The sequence below is a fragment of the Dermochelys coriacea genome, chromosome 12 (assembly GCF_009764565.3).
Source record: "Dermochelys coriacea isolate rDerCor1 chromosome 12, rDerCor1.pri.v4, whole genome shotgun sequence".
NCBI lineage: Eukaryota > Metazoa > Chordata > Testudines > Dermochelyidae > Dermochelys > Dermochelys coriacea.
In genome coordinates this window covers 31,046,041-31,064,887 of record NC_050079.1, presented here as the reverse complement: position 1 = coordinate 31,064,887, position 18,847 = coordinate 31,046,041, and the positions used below count along the sequence as shown (strand labels likewise).

The window sequence follows — 18,847 nt, the reverse complement described above, 5'->3', positions numbered from 1 at the left end:
AAAAAAAAGGCGCCACCCTCTGTGGTGCTTTTACTCAGCCAGCAGCGCTCCAGTGGCAGGCCCTCACTCGCTCCGGGTGTCTTCGGCAGCACTGAAGGTCCCATCGCCGAAGACCCAGAGTGAGTGAAGGTCCTGCTGCTGAGGTGCCGAAGAAGACCTGGAGCGCCACCAGGTGAGTAAAAACGCCCTAGCAGGTGGCACCTACTTTTTTTTTTTGGCTCGCTCCCCCTGTTCCCTCATCAGGGGAAGATTTAAAAGGCACCAAGACATTCACAAGGCACCACTTGTGCTCAGTGGGGGAGCGGCCGCTCCCCGGCTCTTCCCGTAGCTACACCACAGGTCAAGGCTGGTGAGGAGCAACAGTGATTTTTGTCATAGCTTCCTAGATTAAAAGCCCAGAAGGGACTACTGTGATCATCTAGTCCACTCTCCTGCATATCAAAGGCTATAAAATTTCCCTGAATTAACTCCTGTTTGAACTAAACCATATCTTTTAGAAAGACACCCAATCCTGATTTTAAAACTGCCAGTGATAGAGAATCCACCCCAACCCTTGGTAAACTGTTCCAATGGTTAATTACCCTCACTATTACCTTGTGGGAAACTATCTGACCTTGATTTGCTTGTTATTTCAGCTGAGATACTGTTTGACTGTTCTAAAGTCCGTATAATTGTACTTCTGGTTACCTTCATAGGAGCACCCAGATTGCTCAATCACTGACACTGAATAATACTGGTAAATTGTCTCATTTTGTGTACATAGGATGTTTTTCTCCTTTCTATCTTCTATTGTGGTATTATGCCTACAAATCTAATGTAAATTCCAACTCACCAGTGTCAAAATTCAGCACTCTGGCGGCTTCTCCTTCCACAGTGACCACTACATTGTCCCCCTCAATGAAGGCTGCTGTAACTCTCCTATGAGAAAGCATGATCTCAAAGAGTCTTCTACTACACTGGACATGATGTAGAGTCAATTCATTCACCCTAGGTTCAATATCCATCTTGTAGGCATTGAAAGATTGGTGGAATATGTTCTTCATTATCTAAAAAAAACAGTGACTAGTGAAAGGTAACAATCTTAATTGCAAACCCTACATTTGCGCACCCAACAAACATCTGTGCATGCATATTAGGCAGTTCTGCATCTACACAGACCCACAATGTTGGGTGATCAGAGGCTAAGAGAGAGATTAATGTCTTGCACTTGGCAAGGAAAAAGGTGGGAGTGAAGAGTGAGCAGAAGAAAATTAGGGCCCCCTCCCTGAATGCAGCAAAAACTTATGCACATGCCTAATTTTACACATGAATAAGGCTATCTTTGGAGGTCATGGAAGTCACAGAATCAGTGATTTCCAGAGACCTCCCTGACATTCTCTGCTTCAGCCCAAGGGGCACCAGGATTGTGGCGCTGGCAGCCAGCAGGGAGCTTGCAGGGTTCCAGGGACAGGTAGCCCTCTGCAAGGTTCCCAGACTCCTGAGGGGACCCTCCTCAGGGTTCCAGCAACGGGTGACAGCCTTGCATGGAGGGAGGGGAATGCCTCCGGTGAGCGGCTGGGGGTGTCCCGTTTTCGCTTTGGGAAATATGGTCACCCTGCAGCTCCCAGCTGCCGAGGGCAGAGGGGGAGCCTGACAGTTCCCAGCCACCACGGTGGCAGGGGAAAACAGAGTCGCAGCAGCAAAAGTCACAGGTCATGGCTTCCATCGATTTTTGTTTATTGCCCATGACCTGTCCATGACTTTTACTAAAAAGTCCCATGACAAAATCTTAGCCTTACACACGAATAGCCCAAATGACTTCAAAAAAGTTAAGAACATGGGGAAGAGTTTGCAGGTTGGGGGCCCCTGAGGTTCCTGAGGGAAGGGACTGCATCATTTTTGCCTCTGTACAACTTTTAGCACAATGGGTTCTGATTAGGCCTTTAGGCACTCCTGTAATAAACATGCAGTAATAATAAACTACTAAAAATGGAACAGGAATGTGATTACCAGCCCCTTTAGAAAGGAGGATGGAGTTGAATATTAACTACAAAAATGAAAACAAATGAAGTTTTCACTGTAAAGGCTTTAAAACTGGATTTAGAGAATTAGTTAATTAGTTAGTTACAGAGAAGAAATCAAGGAGATGGAGCATAAGTAAAAGAAGTAATAAAATCATTACAATTGTTTATGAATATTAATCACAAGCACTCTTTCTTCATCAAAAAGCCATCACTAGCAGCAATCTTCACTCCTGATCAGTTTTCAGAGTAGCAGCCGTGTTAGTCTGTATTCGCAAAAAGAAAAGGAGTACTTGTGGCACCTTAGAGACTAACAAATTTATTTGAGCATAAGCTTTCGTGAGCTACAGCTCATGAAAGCTTATGCTCAAATAAATTTGTTAGTCTCTAAGGTGCCACAAGTACTCCTTTTCTTTTTTACTCCTGATCAGTGTTATCCTTAGTTTCTATACACTGATAACAATACAAACAACCCCCATGCATGACACTGCTCTTTTACTTCTAAGATCTAAATGTGTCTCTTAAAAGAAAGCAAAATGCTATGTTCAAAGAATGTTCTATGTCCTATGTTCAAACAATGATTTGATTTGGGCTTGCTTGCTTAAACCATTTGCTATGTAAGGAATTGGATATCAGAAGAAGCTTTGTTTACTTTTTGCAAATATCGGATGCTAAATCCAGGTTCTCACAGGTTGCATGGCAATGTATGGTTATTACTAAAATGAGCGTGGGTGGGGGGAAATCCAAGAAATCTCATGATATGGAATAATATCACTGCACTTTTCCCTGAAACTGAATTATCTTCAGTTACATGTACAAACTAGAATCAAAAGAATCAATTCACTTGTAAGAGGCTTCCGCCTCCCCCCGCCCCCCCCCCAACCTCCAACACACACAAATGGGTGATCATCAGCTGGCTTTTCTAAACAAACCAATTTCTTAGCACAAAAATTATGACTCAGGAAAAAATGAATAGCAAGAAAATAGGCCATAATTTTATAAGCAAAATGAAGCCATGACTAGAACACAAAAGGCAAGGAAGCTACAGAACTGTTGTTGTTGACTACAGGGGGAGAAAAAAGGAATACTAACACCAGAAGATAGCATCACAATGCTCAACACTTACATAGCACTTTCCATCAATAGCTGGGCCTGATCCTTTATCAGTAATGCCAATACTAGTTGTGTCATGGATTTCAGTAGGAGCAGGGTAAGTCCCAACCCTATAAACCCTTATTCATGTAAAGTAATCCTTATTCATATTAATAGTTCCATTGAAGTCAATGAGACACTACTCCTATTAGTAAACCTTACTTATGTGTGTCAAAGTTGAAGGGTGCAGCCCTAACCAATCCTAACACCACCCCTAGAGTGCAAGTCATGGGTGTGATTCAGCAAAGCACTTAAGAATGTGCTTAAGTTCCTTTCAAGTCTGTTAAAGCACGTGCTCAAGTGATTTGTTGGTTCAAGGCCATGAATTCCATTTTGCGGAAGCTGAGATGCTGGGATTAAGTGACATGGCCAAGGCTATGCAGCAAGTCCGCAGCAGAGTTGAAAATATAACTCCAGAGTTCCTGGCTCTAAACAGCCAGTCAGCACTCAGGTTCCCTCAAGTTCTGAATCACACTTGTTTTGCTAAGCAGCTGTCAGAATGATAGGGATTCTTTATGGCTAGGGAGATGGTCCTTTTTCCTACTGGATAGAAATGTCTGTAGTTTGTTCACAGAACTGGCAAAACCATAGAGAACATTTATATTTTTAGTGGATTTCTGTAAAATGAAAGGAATTGGCCATTTCAGCTGATATTTTTACTAATAAAAGTCCCAGTCCTGTCTCCTCCACCAAGAAATATAGCTGATTTTCCATGTAATTGGGGGGAAAAGACTGCTAACTTTTTTCTTTGGGCTTCACCTCAACTTTAGGTTCTATCTTGTTTTTGGGGGGTTCTTGATTTCCTAATGGATTATTGTTCCAGCTAGCATATAGCAGTGACGTATATCAACCTGTTAGAGTGCCTGATGTTTCTTGAAGCTGCATTTTTGCATAGTTATTTAGTAACTTCAAACTCACTCACTTGCAGTAGGAAACCAGACATCTCTTCCCTCTCTTGAACCTCATGATTCTTCCCTTTTCTTTCTTCTGTTATTCAGCCTGGCTATAAAGAGTCAACTACCTTATTGTCTGACTTAACTGTGGTCCCTTCACTAAGGATATATCCACACTGGAAAAAACAACGACCAACCTCCAGTAGTGAATCTCAGAGCTCGGGTCTATAGACTTGGGGTCACAGTACAGCACTAAAAATAGCCAGGTAGACATTCCATCGCAAGCCGAAACTTGGGCTCTAAAGCCTGGGAAGTATAGTGGGCTTGCAAGCCTCCGTGCCAGCCTGAGCACAGCATCTACATGGCTATTTTTAGCATCGTGACATGGGCCTCAGTCTGTAGGCCCAGGCTCTGAAACTCACTGCTATGAGGTTTGTTTTGTTTCTTGTAGTGTAGAGGTACCCAAAGATGAGCTCCCCAGTTCACTTCACCATAGCATCTGCCAGTGGATAAATGCTGGGAGTTTTAGCCTTAGTAAGGGTCATTTATACCCAAGCTCCTTAAATTGTGACAGAGTGTGTATAGCCTAAGGCTCATTCACCACTCTCTGCACTTGGCAAGTGTCACCACTAGGACAAACTGAGGAGATAATTGTTTAAGGACCAGATGATTAACCAAACAACAAGATGATTCAGCTTAAGGAGGGCCAGAGAAACTGAGGATCTCAGGCAGGTAAGAGTCCGTCACCATGCCCCATGTCTAAAAGAAGGTACAAGCCTGGGGATCAAGGACTTGGGGCAAGTCTACACTACAAAATAGTCAACCTACATTATGTCGACATACAGCCACCATAATAATAAAATTGCTTTTGCATATCCACACTAAGGTGGCCTGCATCATCACCAGGAGCTCTTGCACTGATTCAACTGTTAGTGTGGAGCACCATGGGATGACTTCTGAAAGGCAGCAACAGGCGATGTAAGCAATTAAGTATCTGCACTGATACTGCATCGACCTAACTGCCCTGACCTAAACACTACGCCTGTTGAAGAGGTGGAGTTAAGTCAGTGTAGTGGGCAAATTACATCAGGGTGGAGCTACATTTTAATGTAGATGCTTACAGAGTTAGGTCGACATAAGGCAGCTTACGTTGACCTAACTCTTTGACATGAGGCCTGGTTTACACTAGATAACATAATGGAAATAAAGAACATGGTGTCGAACTTGCCACAGGTGTGCGTAAGGACTGTATGCAGCAAGGAATCCAGGGTGAGGGAGCCCTGCCCTGTGACAGCAACATTACATTTATTTTTAAAATGGGTTAACACAGTAGAGCATTCTCCATTCAAATACTTTTGAGATAACATTATGGGTATCAGAGAGCTCTGTTAATTATTTTGATGAATAGATGAATTTTGATCACTAGATGAATGTGATTACGGTACTAGAAAATTGTGAGCCATTAACAGTACCCTCCTTATCTGGATTGGTCATTTAACTGGTTGCCTCATTTTCAAGCTATTGCAGTATCCTAATTTCCATGTGACCGATAAAGGGGGAGGATTTTAGATTTTTATCTGCATCATCAAACCTGCATTTGTGGAGGCATGGAGTGGGGCAGGAAAACACTGCACTTCATTTAAATAAAACAAAACAGAAACCAACCCTACTCCTTCATTGTAATTAGAAGAAAGAAGTGAACAATTCTCCAATAAAGTTAAAAGGGACCTACAAATATTACATGCATTGAAGAGAAGTAGAACATCTGTATTTGTGATATTTGTTTTGCTTGGTTGGTGTCGTCCCCCTCCCCCACCCCACCCCAACCCCCTGATAGCAAGAGAACATGAAATGTATTTTGTTTGGCAGCACTACAGCTGGAAAATGAACAGCAGCTATATTTCAGGTTGGATGAGGTCTTCCATTCATTCTCCTTGCCCAGCTGTCAGTTTCTCATTACTTTTTGAAGTTTTCCCCTCTCTGGCTTAAGTTTTCTTAAATAATTAAAAATTAATTGAAGCAGAGGGACTAGATCTTGGATCTCCCCCTTGAGTGTTCAAAGCACCAGGTCAGAGCATCATTCTCAAGCTTGTGAGCTCCCTCTGGCTCAGGGAATTTATTATTATTTTATCCACAGTGGAATGGCTGCAACAGGAGAGGGACTACCTCATCAGAATATCCCATAGGCCACTGGTTTGAGCACTCATTTGAGAGATGGCAGATCCCAGTTCAAATCCCTTTCCCCTCTCTAGTGGAGTGGGGCATCTGAACCAGCAGTCTCCCACATCCCAAGTGGGTATCTTACCCTGTGGGCTAAGAATAACAAGAGAGCTTATTCTGTCCCCAAGCTTCTTGCTAAAAAAACATAGGTGCCTAACACCAAGAGAGGGTGGGTAGCTTTGAGAACCCCAAGCAGAGGGAGATGCCTCCCTGTACCCAGACATATAGGTCCCTATCTCTGAGAGATGAGGCAGAGTTTAGCATCAACACCTCACCTTGGCATCTCCCATTGGCTAGCATAGGTTTGGAGCAGCATAGCATGGTGGCTTTTGTGAATCTCTCCCCATGAACTGTGTAATGAGAGGAGCTTAGGAACCGTACCCAGGCTGTGTGAATCCCAGTGATTTTCTAGGCATGGTGATGCTCCCAGTAACCATGCCCAAGTTTCTTTGTGAATCTAGCCCCCTGCCTTCACACACACACACACACACAACCAGATTAAAATCAGGCAACAACCCAAAGGTCAATTATGTACAAACCAATAGAAAGATTATGAATGAGTAGCAGATACCAGTCACAGGGGGCATGATTTTGCATTTATCTTTAAGTGTAGAGCATGTTTGCTTTCAACATACCTATCAATAAGAAAACAAATATATTTTATTAAAGTACAGTGAATTGTCCGCATTTATCTATATATCAAGAAAAGGGCATAAAAATAATTCCATTGGGGAGACAATTTATTTCTTTAACTTGTTTTTCTTAAGCACGCTAGTACTGATCCTGTAATGTGCTAACCACCCACAGCTTCCATTGACTACAAAAGGAGCCCTGGAAACTGATCCTGGAGTGGAGTCAGAATTTCTTGCCTTTTCCCTGTCCTTCGTTATTATGATGGGATGAACCAACCTACTTTCCAGATTTCAACAGCCCAATAGATAGTGCAGAGTAGGATTAAAACTGGGTTGGGATTTGGATTAGGTTAGTTTAATAGTTTTCCTTCCAAAGTGATACACTAGTTCACAAAGAGAAAGCTAAAATCTGCATTCAAAAATGCTTAATGTAAGACAGACTCATTCTTAACTTTTTTTAATTTGACAAACATAATGAATAAATTACTCAACTCCCTGGTTAATGTCCTCCATCTGAGCTCAATGCAGAATAGTAAATAGACATGCATATCTGGAGATTTATGGTCTGTCCTTGCCAGTAGATAAAGAGCAGAAGTTACTGGTTAAATGCAGACAAAACTTTTGTTCTTTCAAGGGCTCAGTTGAGATTTAGAATGGTTGTTGCAAATTTGTTGCCTCTGTAACCTATATTAATTGTGAAACTGATTATCTGAGGACTTCCTCCATAGTATAAATTCCATTGGCCAACCCCCAAGTTCTTTAAATAAAGAAACCAAAGGCTTTATTTAATTTTTTTTTGGCATGCAGGACGAATGGAATTTTAAAGATCTAAGGCTGTGTGATTTTTTTAATAAGATTGCCAGTACTTTTTTTGGCTGTTTAACTTTTCCAGAAGCACTGTGTATCAAAGGCCATAGGCTCCAGTCTTGGCTCTTGATCTGGCCACTTTGCACAGCTCAAACAGAACAAAGCAGCCCAAAAGGGAAACCTTTACTCCATGTAGAGGGCAGAAGGAGGGAGGCCAAGGTCATGACTAGAAGTAGATGGGGATAGAGCTGGAGTGCATTGCACTCTTCCCATTACTGTTTGTGGGACTGCTGCTGCCAGTGTAACACAGAACAACAGCCTGACCACCTGCCCTTTGAAAATCAAAATGTCTTAACTTGGGCATCCAAAAATTCAGGAACCCATAATCACTAGCCACATTTGAAAATTAGGTGGGTATATAAAGCTTGTGTGTTCAGAACCTCAGCTCCTGATTCAGCTGTCAATCAGGAGCTTTGCCTCATTACCCCAGTCCTTTCCCGTGAGAACCTGGAAGCTTTAGCCAAGAATTTACTATTTCCCTGGTAGTTTTTAATAGAGCCTGTTCACATACCAGATTATTTGCATACAGAGATTGATGCTGCTTGCTGGACTGCTGATCACCAATTCCTTGGATAATTAAAATGTCCAGAAGAATCTCTGGTGCCAGAATTCTAAAATTATTGAAACTGCACTTAAATTGTTTCATTTTGGGGGAAGAGGAAAGAGCGTTCATGCAGTGGGTAACATTACCTGTTAAGCTACTGAAGCTATGTGGTCACATAGTTAGCTTTATAGTAGAGAGTTTAGAGTGGCACAGAGTAATACCCATCCTTATGTGCCATTCCATCCAAGATGCATGCCTATCTGATCTTATTGTTTCCTTCCCCAATCTCATTTGTGTCTTCTTCCATGTGTCCTAGTATGCCCAGAACTCCTTTCCGAGCCTGTTCTGACATGTGTCCAGCCTTGTCTCCTTAAAATACACTTCTTCCGTGAAGTCTATAAACCCTTGTCTTCTCCATAAAGAAGCATTATTTAAAAAAAGAAAAAGACAACTGAACAAAAGATAATTACTCTACACAATGGTAAATAAGCCAAAATGGTCAGACTTCCTGGCATTCTGATTTTTAGTAAATATGAAGATTAAAGAATAGAGAGTAATTGTATTCCTAAATGTTCACGTTTCAGGGCATGGACAAAATTGTCATATCACCAGTGTTTATGAAAACTAATATGTACCACTCTTATCAATAGGTACCACTCAAACGAGAATAAAAACACACATAATTTCTAAGGCTAAAATTAGCTCTGACGTCCTATACTTATAATTCATGGTTAATTAATAGTTCTAACATCAACACTGGTATTTTAACAATTGTCATAGAAAAGCAATTATCTTAGAAAATGATGGTGTCAAAACAGACAACTTATGTTATAACAATAAGCTAACTAGTCACAGTATTCAGCCCAAAACATCCAAAGTATCTTTATAGCTATGAGGCTAAGTGCAAGGTTTGGTTTTGTTTTGTTTTTGAGTACTTACCAAGCCACTATACCCTGATAAGTGATAGAAATGAACTGTTGACTTTTTGTAGCAGATGCTTGCATCACTCACAAAGAACATAGTGATTTTATTCAAAAAATTCTAGAGTTCAGTAAACAAAAAATGATAAAAGATTACTTAGATGATGGTAGGTCTGCAGAATTGTTTTTCCTGTTAACCTTTAACAATAATTCCACCTTGTATAAGATATTCATTGTGTTCAGATAAAAGATATTATTCAATTACAAAAGGTAACTAGCTTAGAATTTGTTCTAATCTCTTCCTGGTGCAAAATCTTATCTTCTTCACAACTGTATCTGCCTAACATTTTGCAAAGCAGTTGTTTGCTGTCGAAAACAATCTCCAGCATTCTTCTCTGAAAAGGCTCATTCTATCCTAAGATTCACTCAGCACAACAGACCATTGCCACTTAAGTGGTAACTAAGTAACCACATGCTCATTTCCTTGATCTGGCAGGTTAGGAACCTAGCACAAGACTATTTATGAAGATGACTCACCAGTATGGCTATTAAACACTGATGATATGCAGAAGAAAAGGTATTATTTAGATATAGAAAAAAATTTCAAAAAGGAAAGCACAATATTTCTGCAAAATAAAAATAAAACCCTATCCTGTGCATTTCAAATAGCCATATTGTGAATGGGGAAAGAGGGAAGGAAAAATCCTTGCTAAACTGCTGTGAAGAAAACTACTTCTAATGTATATATTATATCAAACAGGGCAGTGCTGTATTTTGTCAAAGGCTGAGTGCTGTGATAAGTCATGCAGTAACAGAGCTCATAAAAGCTAGGGCCTCAGAAACAGGAAAGAACAAAGAACAAAACTGAGAGGAAGGCATTTCAAATGAGGATTATGGTGTGCATTTTCAATACTCGTTCTACTCCCCCCTTCACCCACCTGTTATATCTTTCTTTTCTCCAGTAACATATGCTGGAACTGCAGAAACTAGTAATGCTACTACCAGTAAAGCTGGATCCTGCAACATAGAAGGATTAGGTGTGCCTACTCAGAGTAGTCAAACTCTAAGGACAGAAAGGACCATCATGATTATTTAGTCTGACTTCTTGCACATTGCAGGCCACAGAACCTCACGCACCCACTCCTGTAATAGACCCCTCACCTTTGGCCAAGTTACTGAGTCCTCAAAATATGATTTAAAGACTTCAAGTTACAGAGAATCTACCATTTATTCTAGTTTAAACCTGCAAGTGACCTGTTCCCCATGCTGCAGAGAAAGGGAAAAACCCAAAACAACCAAGAACAAAAATCAGCCAATCTAATCTGTACATTTTCAGAATGATTGTACTCTATACTGTATGTTTAATATGGATTGTACTAACAAAATATAGTAACTCCTCACTTAATGTTGTAGTTATGTTCCTGAAAAATGCGACTTCAAGCAAAACGATGTTAAGCGAATCCAATTTCCCCATAAGAATTCTTGTAAATGGGGGGGTTAAATTCCAGGGGGAAAAAAATTGCCAGACAAAAAAGGCATTACATATATTTTAAACAAGCAATTTAATGCAGTAATAAGTTTTAAACAAACAATTTAATACTACAATCATAGCTGAAGTCATGGGAGGTGCCCCCGCCTTACCCTACACAGGCACAGCCCACTGGCACTGCAGACAATGAGACAGGCAAGGAAGCTGAAGGTGCCATAGGCTAGGAGAAGCACACTGCGCAGAAACAGCTTCCTCTACTGTGCAAGCACCGGGGGGGCAGGGGGCTCAACCCTTGGCTCGCCCACTTCACCCGTTCCCCCAAGTCCCCACCCTTAACCCGCCTCTTCCCACCACTTCCACTTAACTCTGAACTCCACTTCCTCACTCCTCCCACCTGCCTCCTGCCTGCACCAATCATCTGGGTTGCAGAGTTCAAGGGGGGGGAGAGGAGCAAGGACGCAGCGTGCAGGCTCCCCCTCATTTCCCTGCCTCCTGAATGCCGCAAACCAGCTGATTGCTGCGGGCAGGAGGCAGGGGGAAGGCACTGATCCAAAGGGTCCACTGGTGGGCAGGAGGCGCTGGGGGGACAGGATATAGAGGAGCTGATAGGGGAGCTGCCAGGTGGACAAAGCAGGCAGCCAAACGACGTTAGAGCGGAATATTGTACAACTTTAAATGAGCATGTTCTGTAAAGGAGCAGGGACATAAGATCGAAACAACGTTAAGCGAGAGGACGTTAAGTGGGGAGTTACTGTATTTGGTTTGGAAAAATCGTGGGCCCAATTCTGGATGTCATTTATACTGGTGAAAACTTACTTCAGTGTTGGCATTACCCTTGTTCCTGATTTACACTACTAAGAGTGAGATCAGAATTAGGCCTTTTGTGTTAAGCAATTTGGGCAAGTTAAATAAAGGAGGATCATAAGCCCTTCTGTGAAATGCCCAACAGAGGTTCTTTTGGCTGAAAGGCAGACTGTACATTAAGTAGGACTTAAAAAAAAATAAAAAAGCTGAACAAAAACCCCTTGCCTCTCTTTTCCTCCACTCTGTCTCTGACTCCAACCTCCTGCTTCTTGTGCCATCTGTGCGATGCATGTCACATCTTCTGGCTGCAATCCTATCTTTCTCTCACTAGAAAGACCCTGGGGATGTACATGTTACAAACACCCACTTGTATAACAGCATAGCAACCTCCTTAAATAAAACTTGTTTTAAAGATGCTTTATTAATGTGTGTAGAATGTTTGGATGCTTGGACATGTGATGGTGTTGAGCATTTTAGACGTCTCTAAGTCTGTATAAAAGGTGACAAACTGAAAAAAGGGACATGCTGTTCATATCACCCTTGAACTTCTGAGACAAAGTACACCATGAAGACCTTTATGCAATTGCCATTTGTAACCGAGTCATGGTCAAACCAACCTCAGATGGTGCTCAGATACCGTGTGGCTGGTTGTCATATTATAACCTCGATAGATTAGCATAGTATCCTTAAATCATGCAACTAGGGTGGGGGGGGAGCACAGCAGCATGGGTTAATTCTAGGCCCCTAGATTGTCAAGTATTGTGTAAGATATCAACCAGGTCCTTTTAAAGTCAATGGGCTTCACCCTTGTAGAACTGGAAATGTACCCCAGAGGCTCAGCCTTAACCTTAAATTGCCACTTGAATTAAAAGATATTTAATAGCACTAGTCCGAACACCTGTCCCTGAAGCATTCCACTGGCGGTTACTTAGTTGTTTATTGCCTCTTGTTTATGGTCTTTTGGCCAGTTTTTGATTCTGATTCAAAAACAATTCGAACTAGTTTCAAATAAAGCTTAATGAGACACTATCAGACAAGTTAGTAAAGGCTAGCTATATTAACTCAATTGCATGCTCCATCTTAGATCAATTGCACTCTCCATCCATTTTGTAACACCATCAACAAATTTAAAAAGCAGTTGCATTTGCTTAGCCTGCTAATGGGGTGTTAAGCTGATCCAGTCAGACCACAAGGAGTTATAGAAATGTATGTAAAAGTTAAATTGTGTTTAATTTCAGATACAATACAGGAGCCGGAAAAGCATATTACAAACTTCTCACTGAATGATGTGTCCACATAGGACTGGATTTTCAGAGAGGCTCAAAATGTTGGGTGCTGCGTGCTTTTGAAACTCTAATTGTGGGTGCTGAGCACTTGAAAAAAATCTGGTCATAAGTAGAGCTGGACAAACAAGATTCGTTTGTTTGCTTGCCATTCCAAAATGGAACCCAGAGTTTTCTTTTTATTTTGACCATTTTTAAAACAATTTGATTGTTAATAAAATTTAATAAGAAATTTTGAACCAAAATCTAAATCAATTGTTTGGATTTTTTTTAAATCTAGAACAATTTGGTGAAGTCAACATTAATTCACAAAATAATTTGGTGTCACTGACTACATTTTTTGCTGAAAATTCCACCCTGCTCTAGGAATGATTTTCTTGAAAATCTGGCCCTTGTTCCACAAGATGTTTGCACTGATGCTTTAATTTCTCTCACTGAATCTGAACCTGAGTTTGTTTTTCAAGAGAGATTGCAGGGGAAAGCTACACCCAAAAAAGGCTGAACTTACCCAGCCTTTTAAAATGAAAAATAGATCTTTGAAAAATAGTGGTTAACAATGTGCCCTCATTACTCACATTTCAATTGCTTTTCTTGGCACAACTTATGTATACACAGGGACCTCCATTCCCTAGTTGAATGGAATCCAGCATTTTAAATCTGTGCTTAAACTCGTAAAAACTTCATGTTTACTGGATCTCTGGTGGTATGATCTCTGAAAACCTGTTAATAAAGCCTCCAGCACACACTTGGGTTCCTGCGCTAGGCATGGTACTCACACCGACTTCTTCTGCAACACTTCATGTTCTAAAGGCTTAAAAATGTTAGACATGACAGTGGTAAAAAACACAGCTCATTCCTACTCACTAAAGTCAGTGAGTGCATCAGGGCTTGCTGCACCAATTTCAAAAGTAAAAAAATTGCTTGAGCCCCAGCATTTCTTTCATTACAAATTCAGCACTGACTAAAGGCCAGGTTGCTGCATGTTTTTCCACAGTATATGCTGGACTCTGATAACAAGTATGAATTTTTGTGAGCTCAGTTTGATTTCCTCCTTTATTAATAGTTTGATTGAGTCTTGACCCTACACAGCTATGCGGGTGAGTAAGGAGCTCATATACTATATTCATGTAGGACTTTCTTGGATTGTGGTTCTGGGCACAAGGAGGAGAGCAGGAGTTAAGCACCTGATATGGGAACGGAAGAGCCAAGACTCCATCTTCCCCAATGCACTAGCCAGCAGACCTGGCTGACTGCAGTAGAAATAAGCTGGTAGTGCAGTAGGAATATGCTACACCCTGGAAAAGAGTGTAGTAGTAAGTTACCCTCACCACCACCAGAGCAAAACCATAACAGGAGGAATTGTGACTCTGTGGCACAACTTCTCATCACCCCCTATGCGCCACCCCTTACTCAGGATTGAGCCAAATGGCTCAATCTTGCCCCTAGCATGTATGTTCCAGTCAGTTGCTGTGGGATTCACATGGATAAACCTCATTAATGCTAATAGGTAGAGCTAGCCAAAGAATGACAATTAAGTTTTGGCACAACTTTTTGAGGTTTTGAAGTTTGTTTTGTTTTCATGAGAAATGGGAAAAAAAAATTTTTGGAGGGATGGGGGGGGGGAGAGAAGGTTAAAAGGCTTTGTGCTGAAAAGGTGTGTCTGTGGAAGTGACCAGAGACTCCACTGTGGACCTCAGAAACCTTCCCAACAAAAACTTCCTCTGAATGGATCTCTCTTCACAAACCATTTCAGCTTTGATGAAACAAACAACAAAAACTTCACTGACAGCATTCACACCAGCTCTGCTGTTAAGAGTGTAATAGGGCAGGCTCCATCACCATTCTCACATACTGGACAGAGCTTGAGAGGTTTCTGGAGTCAGTGACAACTTTGTGTTATTTATTTACATTCCCATCACCAAACACCAAGACAGTACTGTGCAGCAATATTTCCAGTGCTTCTCTATTGTTCTTCCTTGGCCCTTTGGGGAAGGGCTAATACAGATCTCCCTTTCTTGAGCTATCTGAAACCGCTTCACCCAGCTAGCCTGGGTCCTCACTCCTCCCACTTCCTTCCTGTGTCTTTTATATCCCCCACAGCTGGTGGGCTAATTGGTTTATCAGCCCTCCCAGCCTATTCTGCTAATTAGCTTGCATATCCCGAATCAGCCTTTTCTTGGGGAGCTGACTGATGCTGAAGTGATCACAGTGCTGTCTTCATTGCTCACTTCCAGCACTCTGTCATAAGGAGATACGCACAAAAATCTCAAAAAAACATTGAATATTTCCGAAGAGCTACAGTCTCTCATGGCTTTAAAGAGAAGCAGCTCTGATGGATCCTGAACCTTAGCTGAGTTAGAGTATATCTACACTGCAGCTTGGATCATGCCTCTCAGCCCACGTAGACAGACACACTAGCTCTACTTGAGCTAGCATGCTAAGCATAGCAGTATGGACTCTGTGGTGCGGCGTTGGTGCAAGCTAGCCTTTAGAGTACAAGCCAGCCTGCTCCCCTGGGTCCTTATTCAGGTGGCTAGCCCATGCCACAATGTTCACACTGCTATTTTTGGCATGCTAGAGCTGAGCTATCATGTGTTTGTCTACCCAGGCTGGAGGCACATTCCCAGCTGTAGTGTAGACATACCTTAGGTACCCAGATAGAGATTGTTTCCCATATTGCTCATGAGAAAGACTCCGCTTTAACTGAGTGTCCAGTCATAGCGACTGGAACCTCAACTCTTTACATAGTGGCTCAAACCAAGAATGTGTGCCTCCAATCATGTATATTTGGGCCAATTTTCTGCAACTGAACAAAACTCCAGTTGACATAAATGAAAGTTTTACTTGAATAAGGGCTGCATGATTTTGCTCGGTGTTACCAAATTTAAAACATTGAAACATAATACTCTTCTCCAAGAAAGTTTCCTGGCCTTTGAAAAGCGATAGTTCTGAATACTCACTGAGGAACTGAGAGTATGCCGTAGGAATCTAACAACTTTGGAATCAGAAGCTGGACATGCCAAAGCCATACATCGATTGCGGAATGTCCCATAGATTTTCAGATGAAATCCTGGCTTCAGAGATTCCTTACCCGTGGAAGATATATCCATTCCATAAGCAGAGAGATCAAAATATAGACTGTGAGCACGGATCTCTGGAGTTGGCACCTATAAAGTCCAAAAAAAAAAGGGGGGGGGGAGAATATAATTAAGGGCTAATCTAACTAATGTATTCATTTCACAGATTCTACCTTGCAATGAATGCCTTGCAATGAATTAAATATTTAAAGAGTGAGGTTTTGTTTCCAGATAAGAAGAATTCAGAAAGTTACCCCATGCCTTTGCATTGCCATTTCATTTCCTTCCAATGTTGTGCTAGATGTTTTTTCTTCATGCTGAAGGCTGAGAAAAGAACACCTCTGGGATACTAGTATATTGTGTTTTCAGCACCAATGAAATTGCATTAAAAACACTAAAAGCAAACTGCCTTTTCCATAGGAACACAGCATAGTCCGGTGGACTGGGCACTGGTTCAGTCATGAGATCAAGGAACTTGATTCTACTCTTGATTCTGACATTGCCTTGTTGTGTGATCTTGTGCAGGCCACTAAACTCCTCTGTGCCTCAGTTTCCATATCTGTTAATGGGGATAATGATACTTTATTCTTTTGTGAATGCATAAGGGCAAAGTATTATTAGAAAATTTTTCAGTAATGCTGTGGGGATGGGCCTTGTGTGTTATTAGAAATTAACTGCCTCAGAAAAAGAAAAATCTCTCTGGACATCACATAAAATGCAGAGTTAATTGTAACATTTTTAATTAACTGAACAGGTTTATAATTTATAAGGCAGACAGTTATTTGACATTGCCTAGACACTTTTGCTGGTGTCAGAATTCTTGGGGAGGGGAGGGAGAGAGACCACAAAATTCCAACATCACTTGTGTCAATCGTAAATTACAAAACAGACACATCTTACACTATACATGTACAGGAAATTAATTTCACATTCAAAGACAAATCCATTGATCTGCAGTACCCAGATACATCACAATTTGTCCCACATAATAATGCAAAGAAAAAATAAGTTCTGCTTGTGTTGAGACTATTGTAACTTGAGATAGTTTGATAGAGCCAGTTTTGTCAAATAGCCAGTCTTTGTTCCATATATTTCAGCTTGCTACTACAGCACCAAATTCTTCAGCCTTTACTCACAAGTGTAGAGTATTTGTTAAGGTGGGTAAGTAAAGGCTGATATAGTCTGCTCCATCTCAGTGTGGCCAAAACCAGTGTGGCATGGGCTAATGAGAGGAGAACTGGGGACCACAACATGGCTTTCTTTCAGCCCCTTTGGGGTTCTAGGGAGGAATCCAGATGTGGACCCTCCCTGTATGTTCCACCCTCTCCTGGACACCCCGTAAAGGTCTGCCCTACTCTAGCACTATAGAAACATTATAGATAAATCCCTATGGAGACTCTTACTGCTTATTGCTAGTTTAAATATGGTTGTTTTCTACTCCTTTGGAAAATTATTTAAATAATTCACTACTAAAGACTTATTTTCTTATCCTAACTGTCCACTAGTTGCTGATGTTGGGTAAAATCGCTTCTTTATCTCTCATCATGACATTGCTCACGTTGCTACGTCTTTTTCTATATCTTCTCAGCCCTTGTCTTACACATGAATTATCACCATAACTCTCCCTTCCTCACCAAAAAGAAAGATGGAAAAAGGCTTGAGGCCAAATCCTTCCCTCCAGTCTATGGTTCTCTACTGATGTCTAGAGCTGGTGACAGGGGTGCAGAATAGGAAGTGCAGAGGGATGTCAATGGACTCCTCATGTTCTTAAATGAGTGTGTAAATGAGTGCAAGTCTGGGCCAAAACTCATTTCACAAGCCAGCAAGTCAGATGTAACAAACAATAATGGCTTCCAGTCACTACCAATTGTATTGGACAGGAATCTGTTACCTAAAGATTAAATTAGGGCTGTTGATTAATCACACAAGTTAACTGCAATTAACTCAAAAAATTTATTGTGAATAAAAAAATCTTTAGTGCATCTGGCATGTAAATATCTTGCGACACCGGCTACAACAGTAGCCACGAGAACACCTGTTCTCACTTTCAGGCGACATTGAAAACAAGAAGAGGGAAGAATTATCTCCTGCAAATGTAAACAAACTTGTTTGTCTGAGTGATTGGCTGAACAAGAAGTAGGACTGAGTGGAGTGGACTTGTAGGCTCTAAAATTTTAGATTAAAAATAAAACAATTCAGGGTTTTTTGTACATAATTCTACATTTGTAGTTCAACTTTCACGATAAAGAGATTGCACTACAGTACTTGTATTAGGTGAATTGAAAAATACTATTTCTTTTGGTTTTACAGTGCAAATACTTTTACATCAAAAATAAAGTGAGCACTGTACATTTTGTATTCTGTGTTGTAATTGAAATAAATATATTTGAAAACATCCAAAAATATTTAAATAACTGGTACTTTAGTATTTAACAGTGTGATTAAATTTTTAGACATTTGACAGCCCTAATTAATTTTATTTTGTAGCCATATAGTAACAAATATATCACATAGGATTAAAGTCATAAAACAGATATTAGATTAAAGTCATGGTATATTTCCTGATATTGACTCGTCTGTTTCAGAATAAAATAACACCCTTTGTAGATATTGTGCAGTATTTCAAAAGAAGACATCCACACTGTAAAGGGGAATCTCCCACTGACATTTCACTCTGTTCCGAATTGTGGACAACATGGAAGGAAACAATGCTAACTTGCAGAAGGCATCATGTGGTTCCCAAGAGTGACCTGTGGAGTCACCACCAGATGTGGTTAATACAGCTGGTCTATAGCACAAAGTCCATAGGCATTACTCAAGCAAAATTACCAATAAAGTGAATGACAGGTTGTGTTACACGTTGATCAGTTGTAAATGATAACAGTAATAGACATTTTAAGGGAGACTCTTCCCCAGCAAACAAAAAACAAACAAACTCCTGTCTAATTTATTTTATTATTCCATAG

The 18,847-nt window shown here is 40.9% G+C and overlaps 1 protein-coding gene across 3 annotated transcripts in view; it reads right to left on the bottom strand.

Annotated features, from left to right (window-relative positions):
* The window catches only part of LOC122456296, a 45,891-nt gene that overhangs the window by 2,321 nt on the left and 24,723 nt on the right, over positions 1 to 18,847 (bottom strand). The window contains exons 5-7 of one of the 3 annotated variants that reach the window (XM_043495032.1): positions 15,765 to 15,971; positions 10,167 to 10,245; positions 858 to 1,046 (exon numbers count right to left, since the gene is read on the bottom strand). In XM_043495032.1, the coding sequence (XP_043350967.1) occupies positions 994 to 1,046; positions 10,167 to 10,245; positions 15,765 to 15,971 (339 nt within the window). In that variant the 3' untranslated portion in view covers positions 858 to 993. Of the gene's footprint in view, positions 1 to 832; positions 1,047 to 10,166; positions 10,246 to 15,764; positions 15,972 to 18,847 lie in introns of those variants that run through there. The other 2 variants (XM_043495030.1, XM_043495031.1) reach the window with 2 other exon arrangements.